Source organism: Physella acuta, unplaced genomic scaffold (assembly GCF_028476545.2).
Source record: "Physella acuta isolate Inbredline_101_S28 unplaced genomic scaffold, ASM2847654v3 ptg001202l, whole genome shotgun sequence".
Classification (NCBI taxonomy): Eukaryota; Metazoa; Mollusca; class Gastropoda; family Physidae; genus Physella; species Physella acuta.
The window spans coordinates 51,189-73,576 of NW_026732719.1; the positions used below are offsets into that span (position 1 = coordinate 51,189).

The window sequence follows — 22,388 nt, forward strand, 5'->3', positions numbered from 1 at the left end:
GGAATACTTCCAGGGTTAAGATATTAACTGGTAAAGTGGTAAATGGAGGAACTAGAGGTATATTCTGTTTATGATTTAGTAGGATCCGATTTTGATTTTGTTGTTGTTTTTGTTCAGTCTAATATTCTACATTATCAAGTAAATTGTGTTGGTAACTATTTACAATATGAAATAACACACCTTTAAAATAAGACTTAAATCACTGGTTCCGATGATGAGTGTTTCATTCAATTGTGGTAATACAATTGTGGTAATACAGTTGTGGTAATACAGTTGTGGTAATACAGTTGTGGTAATACAGTTGTGGTAATACAGTTGTGGTAATACAATTGTGGTAATACAGTTGTGGTAATACAGTTGTGGTAATACAGTTGTGGTAATACAGTTGTGGTAATACAGTTGCTGCTGGTTTTGTTTCGGTATTTTCGCATGTACAGTTAGATGGAGGTTATGCCTTGTGGTGTTGAGTAGTGTTAGGATTAGCTTTAGTTTAGGGGTTATGGCCAGGATTGGGTTGGATTGAAACAAAGATGTAGAAGGTTTTAAGACTAGATTTAGGTTAGGGTTATGATGAAGAATAGGCAGGGTTAACGTCGCTACACACGTGTGGTTACCTGTCTTTGGCTACCATCTAATTGTGTGTGTGTGGGTATCACTTCTACCTATGTTGTTATCTGTCTCAGGCTACCGTCTGAGTGAGTGGCTAGCCCTGTTACCCGTGTGGATACCTGTCTGTGGCTACTATCTCCCTCTCTCTTAGGCTACCCCTGCTACATATAAAGTTACCTTTTGTGTCTCCCCTCTACCTGTGTGTGTGGCTACCAATATTGTTATTTGTCTGAGGATACCCTTAGTGTGTGACTAACTCTGCTACCTGTCTGGATACGTGTCTGTGGCTACCTTGGCTACCTCTGAAGTTACCTTCTGTGGCTACCCTCTGTCAATGTGTGTGACTTACAATGTAGTTATCTTTCTGAGGCTACCCTGAGTGTGTAACTACTTCTGCTACCTGTATGGCTTCCTGTATGTGGCTACCCTCTCCCTCTACCACTGCTAAAGTTCCCTTTTGCTGCTCCCCTCTACCTCAGTGAGTGGCTACCAATTTCGCTATCTGTCTGAGGCTAGCCTTAGTGTGTGACTACTTCTGCTACCTGTGTGGATACGTGTCTATGTCTATCCTTGCTACCTCTAAACTTCCCTTCTGTTGCTCCCCTCTACCTATGTGTGTGGCTACCAATATTGTTATCTGTCTGACACTACCCTCTCCACCCTATGTATGGCTACCGCCTGCTACCTGTGTGTAGCCTTGCAACTCTACCCTATGTAAACACCCACCGCCGTAACGGGCCGACGGTAACGATCAGTCTATCGATTCTCAACCTGTGTCCCCTGGCCCGCCTCACAACTCTAACCCCACCAGTCGGCTGTCCCCCCACATAGAGTAAACCGGTCCCTCATTGTTCTCCTAGCATCCAGTACTCACCCAACAATACAATATAACTCTACGCATGCTGGGGGCTGGGGGGTAGTGGAGGCAGGGGGTAGGGGAAAATGTAGAGGACGTAATTGTTATATATTTACATTCACCGCGAGCTGTTAAAAAAATGTTTGTGAGGTTGTATGTTGCTAAGCGTTTAGTGTGGCAGGGTATTCTTTTCGCTAAGGCTGAGTGCACACGGTAATGCTGTGACTAACTCGGGCGTCGACAACCTGACATGTGAATATTATTTTGGTTGATTGCTAATTATTGATCATCGGTGTGAAAAGGTAAAGTTTGACTTGATGGGCAACTGCATGAGTTGATGGCGTGGGTTCTATTGTCTTATATCGCAATGTTCAAGTTTGATTTGATGGTTTACTGAAATGGTTGATGAGTTGCTTCTATTGTCTTATATCGCTATGTTAAGGTTTAAGTATCTTGTTCATATAGCTCAATTTTTTTTTAAATTTTGAAAACAATTTATGAATACATAAGCCCTCGAACATACATATATTTGTATTTGATATTACATACACAATTTGCATGAAAATGTTACAAAAATACTACAAATATACATTACACATATAGACTATAAATTGCACGTTGCATAAAAAAAAAAAAAAAAAAAAAAAAAAAAAAAAAACAGAGTGTAGGCTTAAAAAAATTTTTAAGTTACAAGCAAGCAGATAGCCGTAACAAATACCAGTGTAAAATATGACTCATACATTACACATACGGTATTAATGTCTTTAATTTTTTACGAGTTTCACAGTAAGGAACATAAAAAATTAAATTACAATTAAATATTTCACACAATATGTATGATAAAATAAATTAAAGAACGACTTGCTAACACTTCCAAAATAAACCATGAGCTAAACTTCTTTTCCCCGACATATAACACTGAAATAAAGTGTACATATAACGAATGTGTTTTACTAATCCAGCAAATGTCAATACTTGGCATTGCTTTCAAAAATAATGTTGTTCTGTCAGTCTTACATACTTTGTAACATGAAAATGTTTACGTTAGGAGAAACTACAATCAATAATCAACAATATAGACCCGTTCCTTTAACAAACCCACTGCTTCGGAATGGTCAGAATTTACTGACCCACTAATTGCTCACTTTTTGCTTTCCGCGCGTGCCATAGACTCCCGCCCATACCCCTCCCCCCTCGCGAGTAGCGTGCTCACGGACAGAGGTCAGTGGGGTCACGAGGTCAGGGGAAAGGCTGTGACTGTCCGGGGGGTCGGGCAGTGAGTGTCCATCACGTGACGGAATCGATGCGACTGCTGATGACGTTCTCATCCGTTAACGCTAATCCTAGCCGACGTGCGATTATCTCTAATCGTTTTATTACGTCACGTCCAGCTCTCGTTTCGCTGTTTGCTTTGGTCAACTGTTTATAAGGCTATTTCTTTAATGTGTCTTAGTTGAGTAATTGTACACATATTATATAATTAATTTTTTTTATCTTTAGCCACCGCCCCCTACCCCTCTCCTTGTAATGTTAAGAATCCCCACAAACAGCCTTCGCTCATCACACATAACAATACAAATATAAAATGTTAAAGCTAATATATAGCTTACTTTATAACAACATTAAATGTATACAATGTATTGTAGCTTCACATATAATATATCGTAAAACACATATGGTACACGTTTATGTTTATAACCGCTTAGCCAAAACATAAAAAAAACACCTTGGATTATCTTCACATAATCAACCATGGATTAGGTTTTAGATTAACATTTATTTTTATTTTATATTAGACCATAACGATACTAGCATAGCTTCCCTATACTAAAATAACGTTAAGAAAAATCGATACTCATCTATTGCAAACAAAAGCATATTCTTGCTTTAAAGATTTTATAAATAGACCTGTGGTAAGTGGGTAATCTAGCAGTTTAAAAACGTGTAATTGCGCTAGATCTCGTGAGCTAAACTGGAGTCTGCCGGTGAGAAAATTGCTGCTCAGCCGTCGTCTGACGTCTGTCATCACCCCCAGTAATCACGGATCTGCTGCCGCTGATGGCGATTTGAAACCACTCACTTTAGTTTGTTATTGATTTAGATCAACACAGTAATCCGTTTTGTTTTAGTGCCGTGAATTAGTAGGATGTCTTTTAAAAGTGGCTAAATTGCTGAAAATCCTTTTATTATTATAAATTAAAGGCACACACACACACACACACACACATATATATATATATATATATATATATATATATATATATATATATATATATATATATATATATATATATATATATATATATATATATATATATATATATATATATATACGAATGCCCAAGCCTTTCTTCCATTTGCTTCAATGACTTGGAAGATAGGGTCCGGTTCACAGTGTGAGATGCCGGCTGCAACATGGGTTTCTTTACCGGTTTCTCAGTGACCACTGCCGGCTCTTACACCGGCTCCAATTCCGGTTTTTCTTTTACTGATTCATCAATGATAGATGCCGGGTCAATGCCGGTTTCATTACCGGGTCCCCAGTGATAGTTGCCGGCTCATTCACCGGCTCCAAAGCCGGTTTCTTTACTGATTCATCAATGATAGATGCCGACTCCAATGCCGGTTTCTTGACCGGTTTCCCAAACGTGTGTGCCGGATTGGGTATATGTGGATGAGTTGAGGATCTCGGTCGAGCTAAGTTAATTAATTATCTATCGCCTTATCGCCCCACACCTGGCATTTTGACACGATGAAGTGTGGGGGAATTGTGTGATTCGTGTGGGGGAATTGTGTGATTCGTGTGGAGGATTGTGTGAGTCGTGTGGAGGGTGGTGTGAGTTGTGGTGGGGAATCGTGTGAAATCAAGTACCCGCGTTAGCAGCGAAGTGTGCACGGCCGAGGGGGCGTGGCGCGTTCGAACGTGCGGAGTTGTAAATAAAACATGAAGAAGAAGAATAAGATGGGGTAGATTTTTTTGAGTAGTGTGATTGAAAATTGTGGGAGTGTGGGGGTGTACGTGTGAGGGGTGGGAGGGGGGGTGACTGATGAACTAGTCGGCGAGGGTCATAATGAGAGAACTATGTTCGGGCGGCGGTTTGACTTGGCCGCCATTGTTCTTGCCATTAGGGGCGGGACGCGTCAACTTCCGGCCGCCATAGTTTTCTCCTAATGGAGAAATAGTCGGGAGAAAGGCCGATTTATCGGTGGGAGAGAGAAGGTGGTGTTTTCCAGAACTGCGACCGGTCCGGGGAAAAACACCATTACGACCTGCAAAGGGGGGGACAATGTCATGTCACGTGACTCCCCCCACCCCCACCAACCCCACCCTCTATATATCTAGTGTCTCATTTATTTCTATACCAGGCCATTTCGTTGTATTATTGTTTTTCTTTTGTTTCGCTCTTTTACTATTTCATATCTCGTTTTTTATTTTGTTTTATTACAAAGTTATGTATTCGTTATTGTTTTTTTTTTCAATACTAGTGTATGTTATCGTTGAAATGTACACACACAAAAGATAACCGATAAAATGACGCCTACAATGGGTACGGCGTGGTCGGGCGGTAAAACCCACGACCGCTAACCCAAAAGACACCAGCTCGAATCTCGCTAAAGATTCTCATGGCGGCTGGGCCACAATACCGACAATAAAAAGATCTCGATTCTGGGTTAACAAGTTATATTTTTTATAAACAACAAACGGCACCCACTTTTTAAAATATATATATATATATACATATATTTATATATATACATATACATATATATATATATATATAAATTTCCACGGTTTACACATTCATAAAATACATCACCTCTATCCTCCCCTCCTTCCCCTTACACACTAGAAAGCAGTTGTCACATTTGAAAAATAACGACAGACACAACCTTTTCAATAACTGCTGATGACAGATATTTTTGTAGTTGGTGACTTTGAATCTGATTCTTAAAACCCGTGACATTTTGCACCCTTCTTATACTCACAGTATAATTGTAAAAAAAAAAGAAGAAAGTTTTAGTGATAAGAATTAGCAATATAAGGATATCATTGAAATATAGATTTATCATTAACTTAACTAGGTAGAAGATCCAATCATATGGCTTCAACATACTGCTGTATAGTTATACCATTTAGCTCTATAGAAATACCACGCAACCACACACCACCACCATCTAGCTATACGGAGTGGTCTAGCGGTAGAGAGCTGGACTGCTAACCCGTAAGTCTCGTGTTCGAATTGGAGTCCAAGGCAGTAGACTGTCACTGAGTCCACCCTGCTCTGATGGGTACCTAACTCCTGTTAGGGAAAGTAAAGGTGGCTGGGCATAGTGCTGACCACACTATCTCTTCATATGCAGACGTCACAGAAACAAGTGAACTCTATTTCACTTGCCCCATAGACCGTCAGGTTTGAAAAGGGAAATTTTCTTACTTTTTACTCTCTAGATATACAACTACATCATATAGCTATACATCTAAACCATCTAGCCAAACAGCTACACCATCTAGCTATATAGCAACACCATATAGCTACAGAGCTACACCATCTAGTAAAACAGCTACACCATCCAGCTATACAGCTACATCTTCCAGCTACACCATCTAGCTATACAGCAACATCATATAGCTATAGAGCTACGCCATCTAGTAAAACAGCTACACCATCCAGCTATACAGCTACATCTTCCAGCTACACCATCTAGCTATACAGCAACACCATTTAGCTATAGAGCTACACCATCTAGTAAAACAGCTACACCATCCAGCTATACAGCTACATCTTCCAGCTACACGGTCTAGATATACAGCTACACCATCTAGCTATACACCTACACCATCTAGCTATACAGCTACACAATCTAGCTATACAGCTAAACCATCTAGCTATACAGCTATACTATTCAGCCATGCACATACACCATATACCCCCAACACCTAACTATATGGGGCCAGCATACTACCCATAGCTACATATGTTGCTCTAGTGCACCACAACAAAAGACAACACTGAATATTCACCAGGTTAATGACTTGTAAATTTCTCTAATTAATGTTTATAATTAGAGCGCAGCGGGCTTAACGGCTGAAACAACCCGAGAACGGAGACTTGACCTGTTAACTGGAATATTCATGGAACCGTTGATCTAGTTCATTCGTCGTCTATTCCTTGTTGTTGTGTTTAGTTCTAATGTCTTGATCTAGTTTATTGGTCAGTTATTTTTAGTTTTCTTTAAATCTAATGTCTTGATCTAGTTCATTGGTCAGTTATTTTTAGTTTTGTTTAGACCTAATGTCTTGATCTGGTTTATTGGTCTGTTATTTTTTTGTTTTGTTTAGACCTAATGTCATGATTTAAATTACTGGTCAGTTATTTTTAGTTTTGTTTAGACCTAATGTCTTGATCTAGTTCATTGGTCAGATTTTGTGATAGTATTTTGTACTAATTACTTGATCAACGTTGTTGGTAAGCTATTTTTAGTTTCGTTTGGACATAATATCATAATTTAAGTTACTGACTAGTCACTTTTTTGTATTGTTAAGATCTAATGTCATGAGTTTGAAAGATAAGACACTTGTAAAACGAACTATATATCCGCAGTGCGGGCAAGTGGGTGCGTAATTATTCATTAATTTCTAATATTATTTTGAAATGTGTTTAATTCTAAAATATATTCTTGAAAGTAATATATAATCTTCTCATACACAAAGTTATATCAAGTTTAAAATCGTTAAATAAACCTTTAAAAGTTTAAAATGATATTCAAAAGTGTTTTAATTTTTCGAAAAATAAAAAATAAAAACAAATATAGGGTTTAAAGAAATTATATTTTGAATATTTAAAACAATCTGCTGGCGTAAACAAAGGATTTTTAACACGAGAAAGCTTATTTTCAGAACTTGTCAAGAACTGTAGATATGTATCCTGTAGTATATAATTACATTATGTATTTGTAGCATTTCTACATAATCTTTAATTTAAAAAAAAACGTTAACGTTAACTTTAAAAAAAATACATCTTAAAATAGAAAAACAACAAAAATTATTTAGAAGATTATACATTAAATAGTTTATCTTTGAAATCTAGCTTTTCTATACTTTAAGAATAACACACAATTATTAAAATCTTAAACTTGATCACCTGATAATAACAAATTAACGAACTAAAATTCAACGATCTCATCAAAACTAATTAGAACCTAAAATTCAATAATCTCACGAAAACAAATTAAAACTTAAAATTCATATTTCCCTATGGAAACTAAATTAAAATCTAAAAACTCTAGTGTGCTAGAAAGTTTCATAAAGCCAAAATTCTTAACATTAACCATTTTTTTCTACTTGTAGTAAATCCTATATTTTTTCTCTCTCTTATTTTCGCGTTTTAATTTTTTGCGAAATTAGTTTTAAAGTGTTTGTTGAAATCTCGTATCAAGCGAGAACGGGAGCGAGAGAGAGATGGGTTTACCAGCGCCAAAGGGGAGCTAATGCCCATCAGATGTGAGGTTTGGTACTGTCATTTCCCAACTGCGGATTCGCTCATCTTGGCTTTTACGATTCGCAGCATCGTCAAGCGCGACGTCTGATGTGTTTGTCAGTGGGGGCGTGTGTGGGGAAATGTGCGTGGAGATGTGCGGGGGTTAAGAGCAGGACGGGCGACGGGCCGAATTCTGTGTGTAAAAAACATGTCTCATTATCCGATGATTTCAGGCCGGTCGAAGATTCGGAGTTGCTTCCCCTTCGTCTCGGGGTTAGCGACTGAGTTTGGGGTAAAGGAGGGTAGGGTGGATAATGATGATGGGGAATCCATACCTCCAAGGTCGGCGGTGGTAGACCGATACAGAGGGGTTGTTGACAAAAGGATCATTTGCAAGTTCGGGTCCTAACTGCCGACAGACGACCGGAGATGTGGGAAGTTTCTGGAAGCCTGACGGGTGGATAATAAAACTCTTAGCACTGTCAACAAGCACGGTTACTAGGCTGACCTTATGCCAGGGTTGTTGTTATGTGTAACATAAGCAATGGTAAACTAAGGCAACGGTTATAGCACCTAGTGATATACAATGGTAAACTAATGCAACTGTTATAGCAATTGGTGAGATATACAATGGTAAACTAAGGCAACGGTTACAGCACTTAGTGGCATATACAAAGGTAAACTAATGCAAGAATTGTACTACTTAGAATGGTAAACTAAGGCAACGGTTATAGCACTTGGTGAGATATATAATGGCAAACTAATGCAAGAGTTGTACTACTTAGAGTGGTAAACTAATGCAAGTATTGTACTACTTAGAATGGTAAACTAATGCAAGAATTGTACTGCTTAGAATGGTAAACTAATGCAAGTGTTGTACTTCTTAAAATGGTAAACTAATGCAAGTGTTGTACTACTTAGAATGGTAAACCTAATGCAAGAATTGTACTACTTAGAATGGTAAACTTATTGCAAGAATTGTAGAATGAAAAACCTAATGCAAGAATTGTATAGCACACACATAAAGTAATACAACAATTGTAGCACTTTGTAAAAGATTCAATGGTACACCAATGCAAGGATTGTACTATTTTGTAACACATAAAATGTGAAACGAATACAATGGAGTAGACTCTACAACACACAATGATAAACGAATGCAAATGGTTTGATACGTCGTAACATTTGCAATGTTAAATGCAAGGATTGTAATAATATGTGTCATATACACTGTAAATCAAACGTTAAAAAATCTTAATACTGTATAACACGTGCAGTATTAAACGAATGAAAATACTGCATAGTTTCCTTTATAAACATAATCGTAAATAAAACAGTACAATATATATATATATATATATATATATATATATATATATATATATATATATATATATATATATATATATATATATATATATATATATATATATATATATAATCAACTTAATGGAGTTTATAAGATGTTGATTTTCTTTTATTTCGCTTGAAACAAACGTCAGTTACCTAAACTATTTAGCTAATTACTATTTAGATCTTAAAATAATTAATTAATACATTAAGAACTATAAAAACATTTTGTTTTCATTTTTCGACTCCCAACATTTATCCTAAAAGGATACATTGTATTTTTTTAAATATTTTTTATACGCAAAAAACAGATTTCTAATCATTCATGACTAAACATAGGCATTAAAAATCATATTTATATAGATCACCAGATCAAAAATTTCTTGTTTGATGTTAGACTTACACTCTCTTTTCGACAAAAGAATATATTTAATTAGATTTTAAATTTGTTTCTAAATGTAGCGAGCTCTAAAAAGTATTAGCTTGAAGTCGTTTTGAGCTTAATATTTTACACTAAGTTTAAACAAATTATAGACTTCTGTTTTTAATCAAGTTACCAAATCTAGCAGCTAGTTACTTCCCCTGGTTACCATAGTTACCTCTTAGTCAAATATGTTTATTCATGTGACTAACAAGAGTAGATAATCCAATTTTCTGACGACACCTGAAAGTTTCAACAGAACTAATCCAAGGAGACATTCCATGACGTAATTGTAACGCGATTGGTGGATTCCTTTATCCGCTTGTTCGGACACAAAGAATTATTTCTTTAAAAAAATTGTAATTTACTTTGTTCAAACATTGAAGAAAAACGAAACAAAACATTTTTTCAATTTCATTTTTTAAGCCCTACGGCAAATTAAAAAAAAAAATAGTATTTAACTCTGTAAAATTTTGATAATTTTTGTTTTGGTAATGTCTGAATTTTACAAAACAAAATTATTTACTTTTACTAAGTGAAAGGATTATTATTTTTTCCACCTTTTTAAATAATCCAGGAGTTATAATCCTATGTTTAAGAAGGGCACCCTTGGATGTATTGGTACTGAAAATAGTCTGTAGTCTTAACTCTAAATAAACAAACTTAAATCCCCTTAAATAAACAACAATCGCAATGTAGCGAGTGTACAATCTTGGTGTCCGAAGTTTATTTATAAAATTAAACTTAGTTATCGAAGCACATAATCTATTTAAGTCTGAATATAGTTCAAATTACGTTATTTTTTAAAATTTCATTATTTTTTTCTTTTGGTTTAAGTTTAAGCATTTACACTATTTATATCTCTGTAAGAACGATGAAATTTTCTTCAGGTAGCTTTATTCTAAGGTACCTTTGCATGTTACCTAGCGAGCAGTATTCTAAGTTGCATTTCTCGTGTTATTTCATCAAGATTCTAAATCACATTTTCATGCTCTTCCAGTGGGATTCAAATCACATTTTCATGCGAATCAATCAGGATTCTAAGTCATATTTTCATTTCTATTCCATCAGGATCCTGAGCCCAGTGGCGGAGCCAGGAATTGGTCATGGGAGGGGGTCAAATATTTTTCAATATATATAAAATCCTATATATCTATAAATAAATAAATGAAAAAAATTTAAAAAAAAAAAATATATATAGGGTTGTGAGTCCATGGGAGGGGTTTTAACCCCCTTAACCCCCCCCCCCTTGCCTACGCCACTGCCTAAGCCACATTTTCCACAAGCTCCCAACTATATTCTTACACTGATGTTAATATTATCCCAACCTTCAGAACACTTTCTCCCCATTGATTCCATACACACTTTCTGCTCCTTCAGAATATCCTTAAGTTTATCTCAACTTCCTTTCTTTACTGCATGATTCTCTACTACACATAAACTCCACTATTTTCTTTCTTAAATCTCTACATTATTTTATTTATTCTTTCTCACCCACTACATGTAATATCTTTATACTTGACAATACATGTTTCTTTAATTTAATATCCCATATATTGAGCTTTAACATTGATGAAGAAATGGTACAGAGGCGTAGTGACCCTTCCCGGCGCCCGGGGACATACTTTCAATTTCGCGCCCCCTTGGGAGCAAATTTTCGATTTGCACCCCCCCCCCTCGAACTTTTCATTTGCACCCCCCCTCAAACTTTCGATTAGCACCCCCCCCCTCGAACTTTTCATTTGCACCCCCCCTCAAACTTTCAATTTGGCGCCCCCCCTAAGGTCGGCGCCCGGGGACATATGTCCCCCCCGCCCCCCCCCCCCCCCTCGCTACGCTACTGAAATGGTATTTTGCTTTGTCGACTAAATGCGATCAAAGTCTGTTTTTTTTTTTTTATTTGTACACTAAAATATACATAAAACCATTCATACATTTGTACTGTTAATGTAGTATTGGAAATCAATGTGGATTCATTCTAAAATTTACGACAACAAAAATGGATACGTTTTAAATGTGATTTTTTTTTATTATTATGGAAAAATTGATTAAGAAAAAAAGTTGATGAAGAGGAAGATGTAATGAACAAGAGATTGTCGGAGCCCTTCTCTATGATGGCAGGGAGCTCTAAAGACAATTAGATATCTTCGTACTTTCTTGTAGAAGGGGGAGGCGGGGGTCAAAGTGGATGGCACCCCGACGGCGTAGGGAAGGGGGTGCTAAAGTGGATCGCACCCCGACGGGGCCGGGCAGAAGATGGCAATAATTGGGGGAGAAGTCAACAGCTTGTTGGAGGGGGGGATAAGTGAAGTAGCAGACGACGGGGCGAGTCTGGTGAGCCGTGGGATGGCTTTTGCAGGTGAGGTGAGTGTCTGTGTGGGTGTTGGTGTGGGGGTGAGTGGTGTGGGGGTAGGTGGTTGTACGAGGCTGGTGATTTGGGTGAGGGTTTGAATTTTTTTTAATTAGCAAATTAGCTCAAGATCTTACTTTTTATCGTACTAATTTAATTTTATTAGTTTAGTTCCTCTAGGCTTAGCCATCCATTTAGGCAGATGGAGTAGAGGTCATAAATGATGTTTCTTGACCTCAGCATATGAAAGGCTAGTGTGTTCATTACTATGCTAGGCCGACCTTACTTTCCCCAACATAATTCATATAACCATCATACATACATACATATGGGACTGGTCGTATGTTTGAATTTATTAATTAGCAAATCATACAACATAACACTTATTATCATACATATCTATTTTCATATATATATATATATATATATATATATATATATATATATATATATATATATATATATATATATATATATATATATATATATATATATATATATATATATATATATATATATATATATATATATATATATATATATATATATATATATATATATATATATATATATATATATATGAAAATAGATATGTATGATAATAAGTGTTATGAACAAGAGATTATATATATATGAATGTGCGTGTGAAAAGAGGAGATTGTTATATCTATATGTTATGTAAAGTTATTTTTGATGTAGCCACAGTTCGACATATTGTTTGGCTACCTACACGACAACATTTCTTGTAGCCGGTAGAATTTAAAATCAAATTTCCATCAACTCAACGCCACAACGCCGGGCGTTGCGACAAAAAAAAAATATTTAAAAATTATTCTAATTTTATTCAGCGATTTCTATGAGCTCGTTCAACCGTGTCGGTTCAGTGACGCGTGACGCATATCCCCCACACGAACAGGTTTCGAACACATAATGCTATGTGGGTGGTTGATATGCGAACTGTCGTGCGGTCATACTCCATCGCTTATCTTTCCATAGATATAGATTGAATCGCGTGCTAAAAATAAAACCTTAACATTTTTGTTGGAGTTATGGTTATTGGTAAAGAAGGATCCCCCCCTTTTTTTTCATTTATCCCATTATGGACTGTTTTTATTTTAAAATAATGAAATATAATTTTGTTTTGAAGAATTCTCTAAGTCCATCACCCTTTTTGCTATATTCTAGATGTTTCAAATTTTGAATATCAGAATCGTCCTTTTTTAAACACACACACACGCACGCACGCATGCACGCACACACACACACACACAGACGCATGCGCACACACACAGACACACAAATGTCCGCTTTAAAGCAAGAAAAATTGCTCCATCTCCGTCGAGAAGAATCGCACCTCACGATAATAAAATATTGTTCAAATTTTGCCTTGAAGAAGCTCCACTTTTGAGCACAACAAGATCTTTATTTCAGACATGAAGAATAACCCCCACCCTTCTCTATCCCCCACCCCTCACCCCTTCTTCTCCAACCCTTACCCACCATCCCACCACATGAACTAAACTTGTCATTTATGTTATTAAGCACCCTACTGCTTAGTTTTCGTTTTAAGAAATGTACATTACACACCTACCCGCATCTACTTTCCAGTGTATTGTATTATACTTACCTGAATATACTAGCCCCCCCCCCCCACACACACACAACCCATACTACTACCCCCACCCCCACATCTCACACATTTTTTATATCTGACTCGTCCACGTAATAGCAGTGCTTCTGTCTCGACCGACCCATTTATTCTGCCTACTATAATATGTTTACTGACTCCTTGCCTCTGATAGTTTGTAGGTTACATTAGTCCTAAACTACTGCTACATTGTAGCAGCTCTCCGGTAACTTTTCGGATGACAACATTAAATATTAAGGCCTGGTTGGTACCAAAAAATTTGTAGCGTAGTTTTTAAAAACATATATAAGACGCATTTCGCCAACTGTGTCTTGTTGTTAAAGTATTATTAAGAGGTTTAAGAAAACAATACATGATATAACATCTCCAGCAAGTTAAAAAAAATATTTTTTTGTTTTGTTTCGTAACAATTTTATTTCCGACGAAGACTACTGGTCGAACCGTTATTTTTAAGTATATTTGTTTTCACTTTTTCTCTTGTTAATGGATATTATAATAATCCATTTCTCGCGTATGTAAGATGCAACTTCAATATTCAATTGCAACAAATATGTACTGTTGTCCAAAAATTATAATCAACTACTCTCAAAGCCACACCATCAGTAAACAATCTTTCAGTCAACCAAGCCACTCCACCAAGACAATCTTTCAATCAACAAAAAACAACTCCAATCCATCTTTCAATCAACCAAGCCAGGTACTCATCACGCGTTACGTTGTTGAAAATAAAACCGAATCAAACTCACACAACATTTATCTCATTCAAGCAATGCCAACTTCCCCCCTACCCATACCCTTAAAAAAACCAGCTATAAAAACCTACTCATAAAACTCAGGGTGCCCCGGCATGTAGCAGAGCTTTGGTTACAACACGAGCAGTGGGAGCGAGTCCACACGGGCCGTTATCCGAGGGCTTCACGTTTAATTGAACTCAGCTGCCGTGTTACCAAGCAGGCTATGATAACTCAATTTGTTTCCCTCGGCGGTTACTGCTATACGGGGAGCTCTGGGGGTTGGTGCTCACACGGGAGCCCGGGGCTTCGTGCTCACTGTAAGGTTGGGCTCTGTGTTCTTCATGGTGTAGGGTACCGTGTATATAGTGTAGGGTACCGTGTATATAGTCTAGGGTACCGTGTACATATATAGTGTAGGGTACCGTGTACATATATAGTGTAGGGTACCGTGTATATATATAATGTCCTGGGTCCCGTGTACATCATAATACAGGGTACCGTGTATATTATATAGTTCTGGGCCCGTGTACATAGTGTAGGGTACCGTGTATATAGTGTACCGTGTACATATATAGTCCTGGGTCCCTAATAGTGCAGGGTCCATGTAGGGGCCTACATCATAGTGTAGGGTCCCGTTTACAAAGTGCAGGGTACCGTGTACATATATAGTTCTGGGTCCCGTGTACATCATAGTACAGGGTCCCGTGTATATTATAGGGCATGTTCCCGTATACATCCTAGTACTTGGTCCCATGTACATCATATTGCAGGGTCTCTGTAGTGGACTACATCATAGTGCTGGGTCCCGTGTATATCAAAGTGCTGGGTCCCGTATACATCATAATGAAGGGTCCCGTGCGTATCATAGTGCAGGGTCCCGTATTAATCATAATGGGGGTGGGGGGGGGGGATCCCGTGTGCATAGCACAGAGACCCGTGTACATCACAGTGCAGGGTCCCAAGTGCAAATATAGTCCTGGGTACCATGTATATCATAAAGCAGGGTCCCATGTGCATAGTGCAGAGACCCGTGTATACCAAAGAGCTAAGTCCCGTGTACATAATAGTCCTGGATCCCGTGTACATCGTAGTCGCGGGTCCCGTGTTCATATATATATATATATATATATATATATATATATATATATATATATATATATATATATATATATATATATATATATATATATGCTGATATTTATTTACATATATGTATGTATAAGTGCGTACATTATCCATGACGTGTGATACCCACGGAGAACAATCCCCACACCCTTGAAGATGGCGCTCCCATAGCTGTTGATTCCCTCAGCGCCCCCTATCATGGAAGTGCGAGTTATCGCTCGTGTTAACAGACTCTTCATTCAGGTAATCGCTCCCCACATTTTATAGCATCCGTTCTTCAACTGACGCGAGTCTTTCTTACCTGAAGTGTTTCGACCCCCACGTTTGACCCCGAGGTATGACCCTAAATTTCAAACCGCAGGGTGTTTGAGATTATCTGTCGTTGAAATTATTTTTTTTTGAATAACTTAACTTTTTTTTAAATTTCTGTTTTTTTTTTTAAATTTTAAAGAATTTTCTTCACACAAAGTGAGTCTTTTTTCTGTTGAATATAGATGCTGTTTAATATTTTGCTCGACTCCTGATTTTTTTTCAAAACTTAGCAGTATTTTAGATGGTTGCGATTATTTTAATAATCTAATTAATTCTTAAGACAGGAAATGATGATTTACTAGTTACACAAAAAAAAACACTCTCTAAACGAAAATTAAAATGCGAAACTCTCAAACCAAAACACGTGCGGTTCGGTTTTTAAAAAAATTTCGCTCCAAATAATATTTGTAGGCACCTGGTATAGACTAAACCTCTCCCCATAACGTGTACCCCTTGATTTTTGAACTAAAAGCTGAGATACTATTTTTTATAAACAAACTCCAAGAGTAAAAGACAATATTTACAAAAATATATTCTTAATTTAGTGTTAAACAAATTTCGTATCAGCACTGGATGAGCTTAAACAATTTGAATTTAAATCCAAAAAAAAATGCCATTTTAAAATTACATTTTGGAAAAGAAAAAAAACTACCAGTTGTTAAAAGAAAAAAATCTGAGAAACTTAGATAAGCTTTTTGGCATTTTTGAAAAACCAAATTGCCGCAGTTTGACCGATTGATAAAACAAAACACCTGGCAACTGTAACTGGTAAGGCACTGTGTTGCCATGGCAATCTCTTATGTAAGTAAACATAATAAGATTGGCTCTTTGTGGTTACAGCTAGCTCATAGAATAAAATATAAATAATAATTCTTTAATTAAGTAAACGGTTTTTTAAAAAGTATTTTATAATTTTTTAGTTTTTTTTTCTTAATAAATAAACTGATAAAATAATAAAATGACACAGGTGCCATATTTGACCAGTTTCGATATAAGAATGATTATTTTATTTTTTACCTTAATGACCTGATTATATAATATACTGATTTGGAAGAGAGAGCATGACTACTGTGATTATTTTCTAAAAGCATTTGTTATTATTTTAAGTAGGCTTACGAATATTATAATGTTTTTTTTACAAAAAACAAAAGATATAAAACAAGTTTATGTAGTAAACGTGGAAGTTTTTGTTAACGTTGGTACTGACGAAAATCACTGATGGATTATTTATCCGTATCGTAATTAGAATTGTTTTTAATGAATTAGTTACAATAAAAAAAAACTTTGGAATTTAAATTATCTTGAACAAAAATTAAACAACTAACACATTTTCGCTCCCGTTTTATTTTAAATTTAAATCATATTTCAATACCTAACATTTCTTAAAAGCTACACCTCTATATGTTTAGTTGTTTTATATATATATATATATATATATATATATATATATATATATATATATATATATATATATATATATATATATATATATATATATATATATATATATATATATACGACTATACATACGACTAACAAGTTATGTAGATAATAGAATATTTATGCGGACATGATTTAAAATTGTAATTAATTAAAGTATAATTTTTAAAGCCGACTGAACGTTTCCAAATCTCAAAATCAGTTCAGTGTGGCAAGTCTTCATGTGGAGACTGGTCAGGTTGACAACTTCATGTACGGTGGCAGCAGATGTGTGTGTGCTGTCCTTGATTGACACATCAAGGTCATCGTTCCTGTAATTAATTAGCCCAGGTTTGATACAGATACAATACAAAGTGCAACACAAAAAAAAAATTAAAAAAAAAAAAACTATAAAAATCCTCGCCCACGCTGTCCTTGAACCCCGGTCGATGAGATGACGACAAGATAAGATGATACATTCTACCGTTTTACACACTCCGCTAGTCTGAATTTGGGGCAGGGTTGACGCCTGAATAAATGAACCCTGAAGGTCGTATGGGATTTATAATTTATTTTCGCGCCATCTTTGATACATGTAATTATTAGTTTTGTTCCGTATTGATTTTGGTGATAGTACATTTCTATAAAACATATGGTTTTCAGGGAAACAGCTTAGTATAGATCGACAGATACCCCGTGAATATAAACCATGAATCCACCTATTCGTGATATATCCATGATTGCGACATTACACAGAAACATTTTTGTGTGACATGGATCATATTTTATAATGAGAAATTAATGAAAAATTGATGAAATATTGATGATTTTTTATAATAATAAACTCAACTTCCTCGTCGATCCGTTATGTTAACATATGTGACACTAGTGACGTAATGACTGCACTTTATAGTGTTGTTACTGTAATGTATCCGACGTGATGATTTACATACTCCATGAACAGAATCGTTTATCGAAACACCCTTATGTGACTAAAATCGTAACAGGAAAGGAACTATTCCCACTGTCAGTACAACACAGTAAAACTTATGAGAACTACAGATATATCTTGCTACTTATCCTATACGCAGATATCTTGCTACTTATCAAATACGCAGATATCTAGCTACTTATCCTATACTCAGACATCTAGCTACTTATCATATACGCAGATGTCTAGCTACTTACCTTTACGCAGATGTCTAGCTACTTATCCTATACACATATATATTCCTCTTTATCCTATACTCAGATATCATGCCACTTATCTTATACGCCGATATCTTTCTACTCACACCTTATTGTCCTACTATTTTTGTTTGTGTTGTTTCATTATTGTTGTTATTTTGTTGAGGAAACAATTGTTATTGTGTTTCAATAGTCAGCGTATCAGTTACAAGGATCTAGTATACTAGCAAGACCAACCACCGTATGTGTCAATTGGACATCTCTTCTTCAACAAACGACCCTTCGTTAACTGATTTTAATTCGATGTAATGAGTTGCTAATAAAAAAACAGCCTCATACTGATAGCCAATGAAACGTGTGTATTGCTCACGAAGAATTGTAAAATGAAACGCTTTATATTATTATTACTATGTCGTGTATGTAGATCAGCTACAAACTTAGCCTTAAGCGATGAGAGAAATTAATTAATAACTAAACTTTGGCTATAAAAAAAAATATCAGTTTTTATTAATTACTACATAAGCTACTGACGAATTCGAAAAAGGAATTTTTTTTTAATTGTCTAGTCTGGGTTGGAGCCGAATCTAATAAATATTTATTTCCCCCATCAATACGCATGCGCGGAAGTCCTACTTAGCTAATCTTAGCGTCTCGCGACAGGGCTGTAAATTATTCAACAGTTTCTTGCACATATCCGCCTAGATAGGAACACACGGGCGCAGATGTTTTGTTAACATTTTTATACGATGTTTTGTTAACATTTTTTATACGATAACGTTAGGTTAGTTGATCTATTCCACGACTTAGGAGCACATTATATGAGTTGGGTGGATGGTGATGGTTCCTTCAACATTATGTACGTCATACAGTCTCCTGGGCGTCCTACATACTTATGGACGTGCTACAGGCTAACGAACGTCCTACATACTTGGATATACTACAAAATAATTAATGTCCTACATATTTATAGATGACCTACAGACTCATGGATGTCCTATAGATTTATGGATTTCCTTCGGACTGATGGACTTCCTACTGACATAGACATACTACAAGACTAATGAAAGTCCTACAGACTCCTATACGTCTCACATACTTATATATCTTCTACACACTAATGTATATATATATATATATATATATATATATATATATATATATATATATATATATATATATATATATAAATATATATATATATCCTACACACTTATATATATATATATATATATATATATATATATATATATATATATATATATATATATATATATTATATATATATTACACACTTATACATACCCTATGGAAATGAAGTCTAGACGTCCTTGTTAATACTTACCCATCTTTTTAATTTCTTTTTATTTTCTCCAACTACATGCATAGGTAAACAAATATTTAATTACTATCAACTAATTTTCTTAATTAAATTTCCCCAGGTGAGAAGCCCTTTAAGTGTGAGTTCGACGGCTGTGACCGGCGCTTCGCCAACAGCTCAGACCGGAAGAAGCACTCGCACGTGCACACGAGCGACAAGCCTTACAACTGTAAGGTCAAAGGTTGCGACAAGTCCTACACCCACCCCAGCTCGCTGAGAAAGCACATGAAGGTCCACGGCAAGACGTCGCCGCTGCCGGACGGGTACGACTCGGACCCCGAGAGCCCGTCCAGCGAGTCTAACCAGGCTCCGAGCCCAGCGTCGGTGTCCTCCCCGCCGGTCAACTCACCCCCGTCGTCACAGCATCAGCAGATGTCGTCGCAACAACAACAACAACAGCAGCAGCAAAGCCAACGCCAGCAGCAGCAACAACAGCAGCAGCAACAACAGCAACAACAACAGCATCGGTCGTCGGTGCCCCAACCGCCCCACCCCATCCCCGCCCTCGCGCCTGTACATTCCAACGCCGGTCACCTGATTTCCAGCCCGCCGTCCCTCCCCCACCTCCCCCACCACCCTAACCCTCTTCTATCCCACCATCACCCGCACCACCCCCATCCTCACCATCCCACGAGCTTAAGCGAGTGGTACGTCTGTCAGAGCAGTGGTTCTATGCCCACCCCTCCTAGCGACCATTCCCCTCTCTCCACCCTCGGGCATATATCCCTACACCCCCCTCAAGTCTTACAATACACATAAAAATATTCTAGAACTTTCCGTCCTTAGTAAATAAAAAAAAAAATACTCAACACTGGATTAAATGGTGCATCGCTTTACCCACTATTCAGAAAATTCCTATTCGCCCAATACTGACGGGAATGCATTACTGAAACTGCTGGAATCAATTTAAAAAGAAGAAAAAAAAACAAAAATTTAGGAACAGAATAATTTAAAACGGCTATTTTTAGCCTGAAAATGGATACATTCAGTAAACAAAGAAAAAAAAACATGTTTTTTTCTTTTAAATATTTTAAAATTATTCACCTAAATACTAGGCTAACCAAAATGTGTATTTATGTCCAAAGACTCAATGATCACATGATTTCACTGTTGAAAAAAACAATAACAAAAACATAAGGAAGAGCTCAAGTTAAGGGAATATCCGCTCAATCTATTTCTGGAACAAAAAAAAACACGGTTGCGTTTTCTTTTGTGTGTGCTTTTGTAATTCTCGGAAATCACATCCGGTTCGGACGAGTTATCTACCTTGATGGAAGACATATCTAGAATCAAAGACAGCCGAGATGTCGCTAGATGGCATCGAGTTTCTCCTTTTCGGATTTGGACTCTTTGTTTGCCAGAGAAAGAACGCCTGCGCATGCGCAAAAAAAAAAACTATTTACAATTAGCCCAACTTCATGAATGGATTCGTGGCATTGTGTTGATATTTTTTTTTTTCAATGAAAATTTCCAATTTTGACGAGAAATAGAGTTTCTAAAAAGAAATAGAATGGGCATCGAATGTTTGTGATTTTCGTATTGGTTTGTTTGTGTGAATGTTGTCTTTCCTAATTTGGGAGTGACGTGAATTTGTTGAGTGAACCCAAGCTCCAGATTGTTCGAAAGCTGAATTTGGTTCGAAAGCTGAATTTGGTTCGAAAGCTGAATTCGTTTCGAAAGCTGAATCACCTGATAAAATGAAAGTCGACGTGTTCGAATATTGAAATATTTCAATATTTTACTTCTCGGATATTTTATTTGCCTAGATGTTTAAATGTCAATGACATATCAGATTTTGTTTTTGAATGCTTTTTATCTTGTCAGAACCTAATATGGTATATGAGAAGAATTCTGATACATATGAATGGGTTTGAGAGTATTAACTGCCATTTATGGTTTGGAGAGTATGATCTGCCATTTATGGTTTGGAGAGTATGATCTGTCATTCATGGTTTGGAGAGTATGATCTGCCACTTATGGTTTGGAGAGTATGATCTGCCATTTATGGGTTGGAGAGTATGATCTGCCATTCATGGTTTGGAGAGTATGATTTGCCATTTATGGTTTGGAGAGTATGATCTGCCATTTATGGTTTGGAGAGTATGATCTGCCATTTATGGTTTGGAGAGTATGATCTGCCATTTATGGTTTGGAGAGTATGATCTGCCATTTATGGTTTGGAGAGTATGATCTGCCGTTTATGGTTTGGAGATTATGAGCTGCCATTCATGGTTTGGAGAGTATGATCTGCCATTTATGGGTTGGAGAGTATGACCCGTCATCCATAAAACACTGTCTATAAGCTAGACAGGGTTAAACGCCAAAGAGCTTTGTGATTTTTTTTCTAACCAAATGCAGAAATATTTAAGTTCAAATTTTTAATGTACATACAAATTAGTTTTGGCTTACATTAGGATACTATCTGGTTCGGCATTTTTAAAACTGGCCCATTTTTCGTCAGTGCTTTTAAGACTTGCCGATATGGTTTAGTGTTTATAAAACTATCCAAATCGGCCTAA

The 22,388-nt window shown here is 36.5% G+C and overlaps 1 protein-coding gene across 2 annotated transcripts in view; it reads left to right on the forward strand.

Moving 5' to 3' along the window:
- The window catches only part of LOC131957064 (zinc finger protein ZIC 4), a 38,918-nt gene extending 17,670 nt beyond the window's left edge, over positions 1 to 21,248 (forward strand). For both annotated transcript variants that reach the window (XM_059321765.1, XM_059321764.1), the window contains exon 4: positions 19,931 to 21,248. In XM_059321765.1, coding sequence (XP_059177748.1) covers positions 19,931 to 20,628 — 698 coding nt within the window. In that variant the 3' untranslated portion in view covers positions 20,629 to 21,248. The remainder of the gene's footprint in view (positions 1 to 19,930) is intronic.
- Positions 21,249 to 22,388: the final 1,140 nt, after the last annotated feature.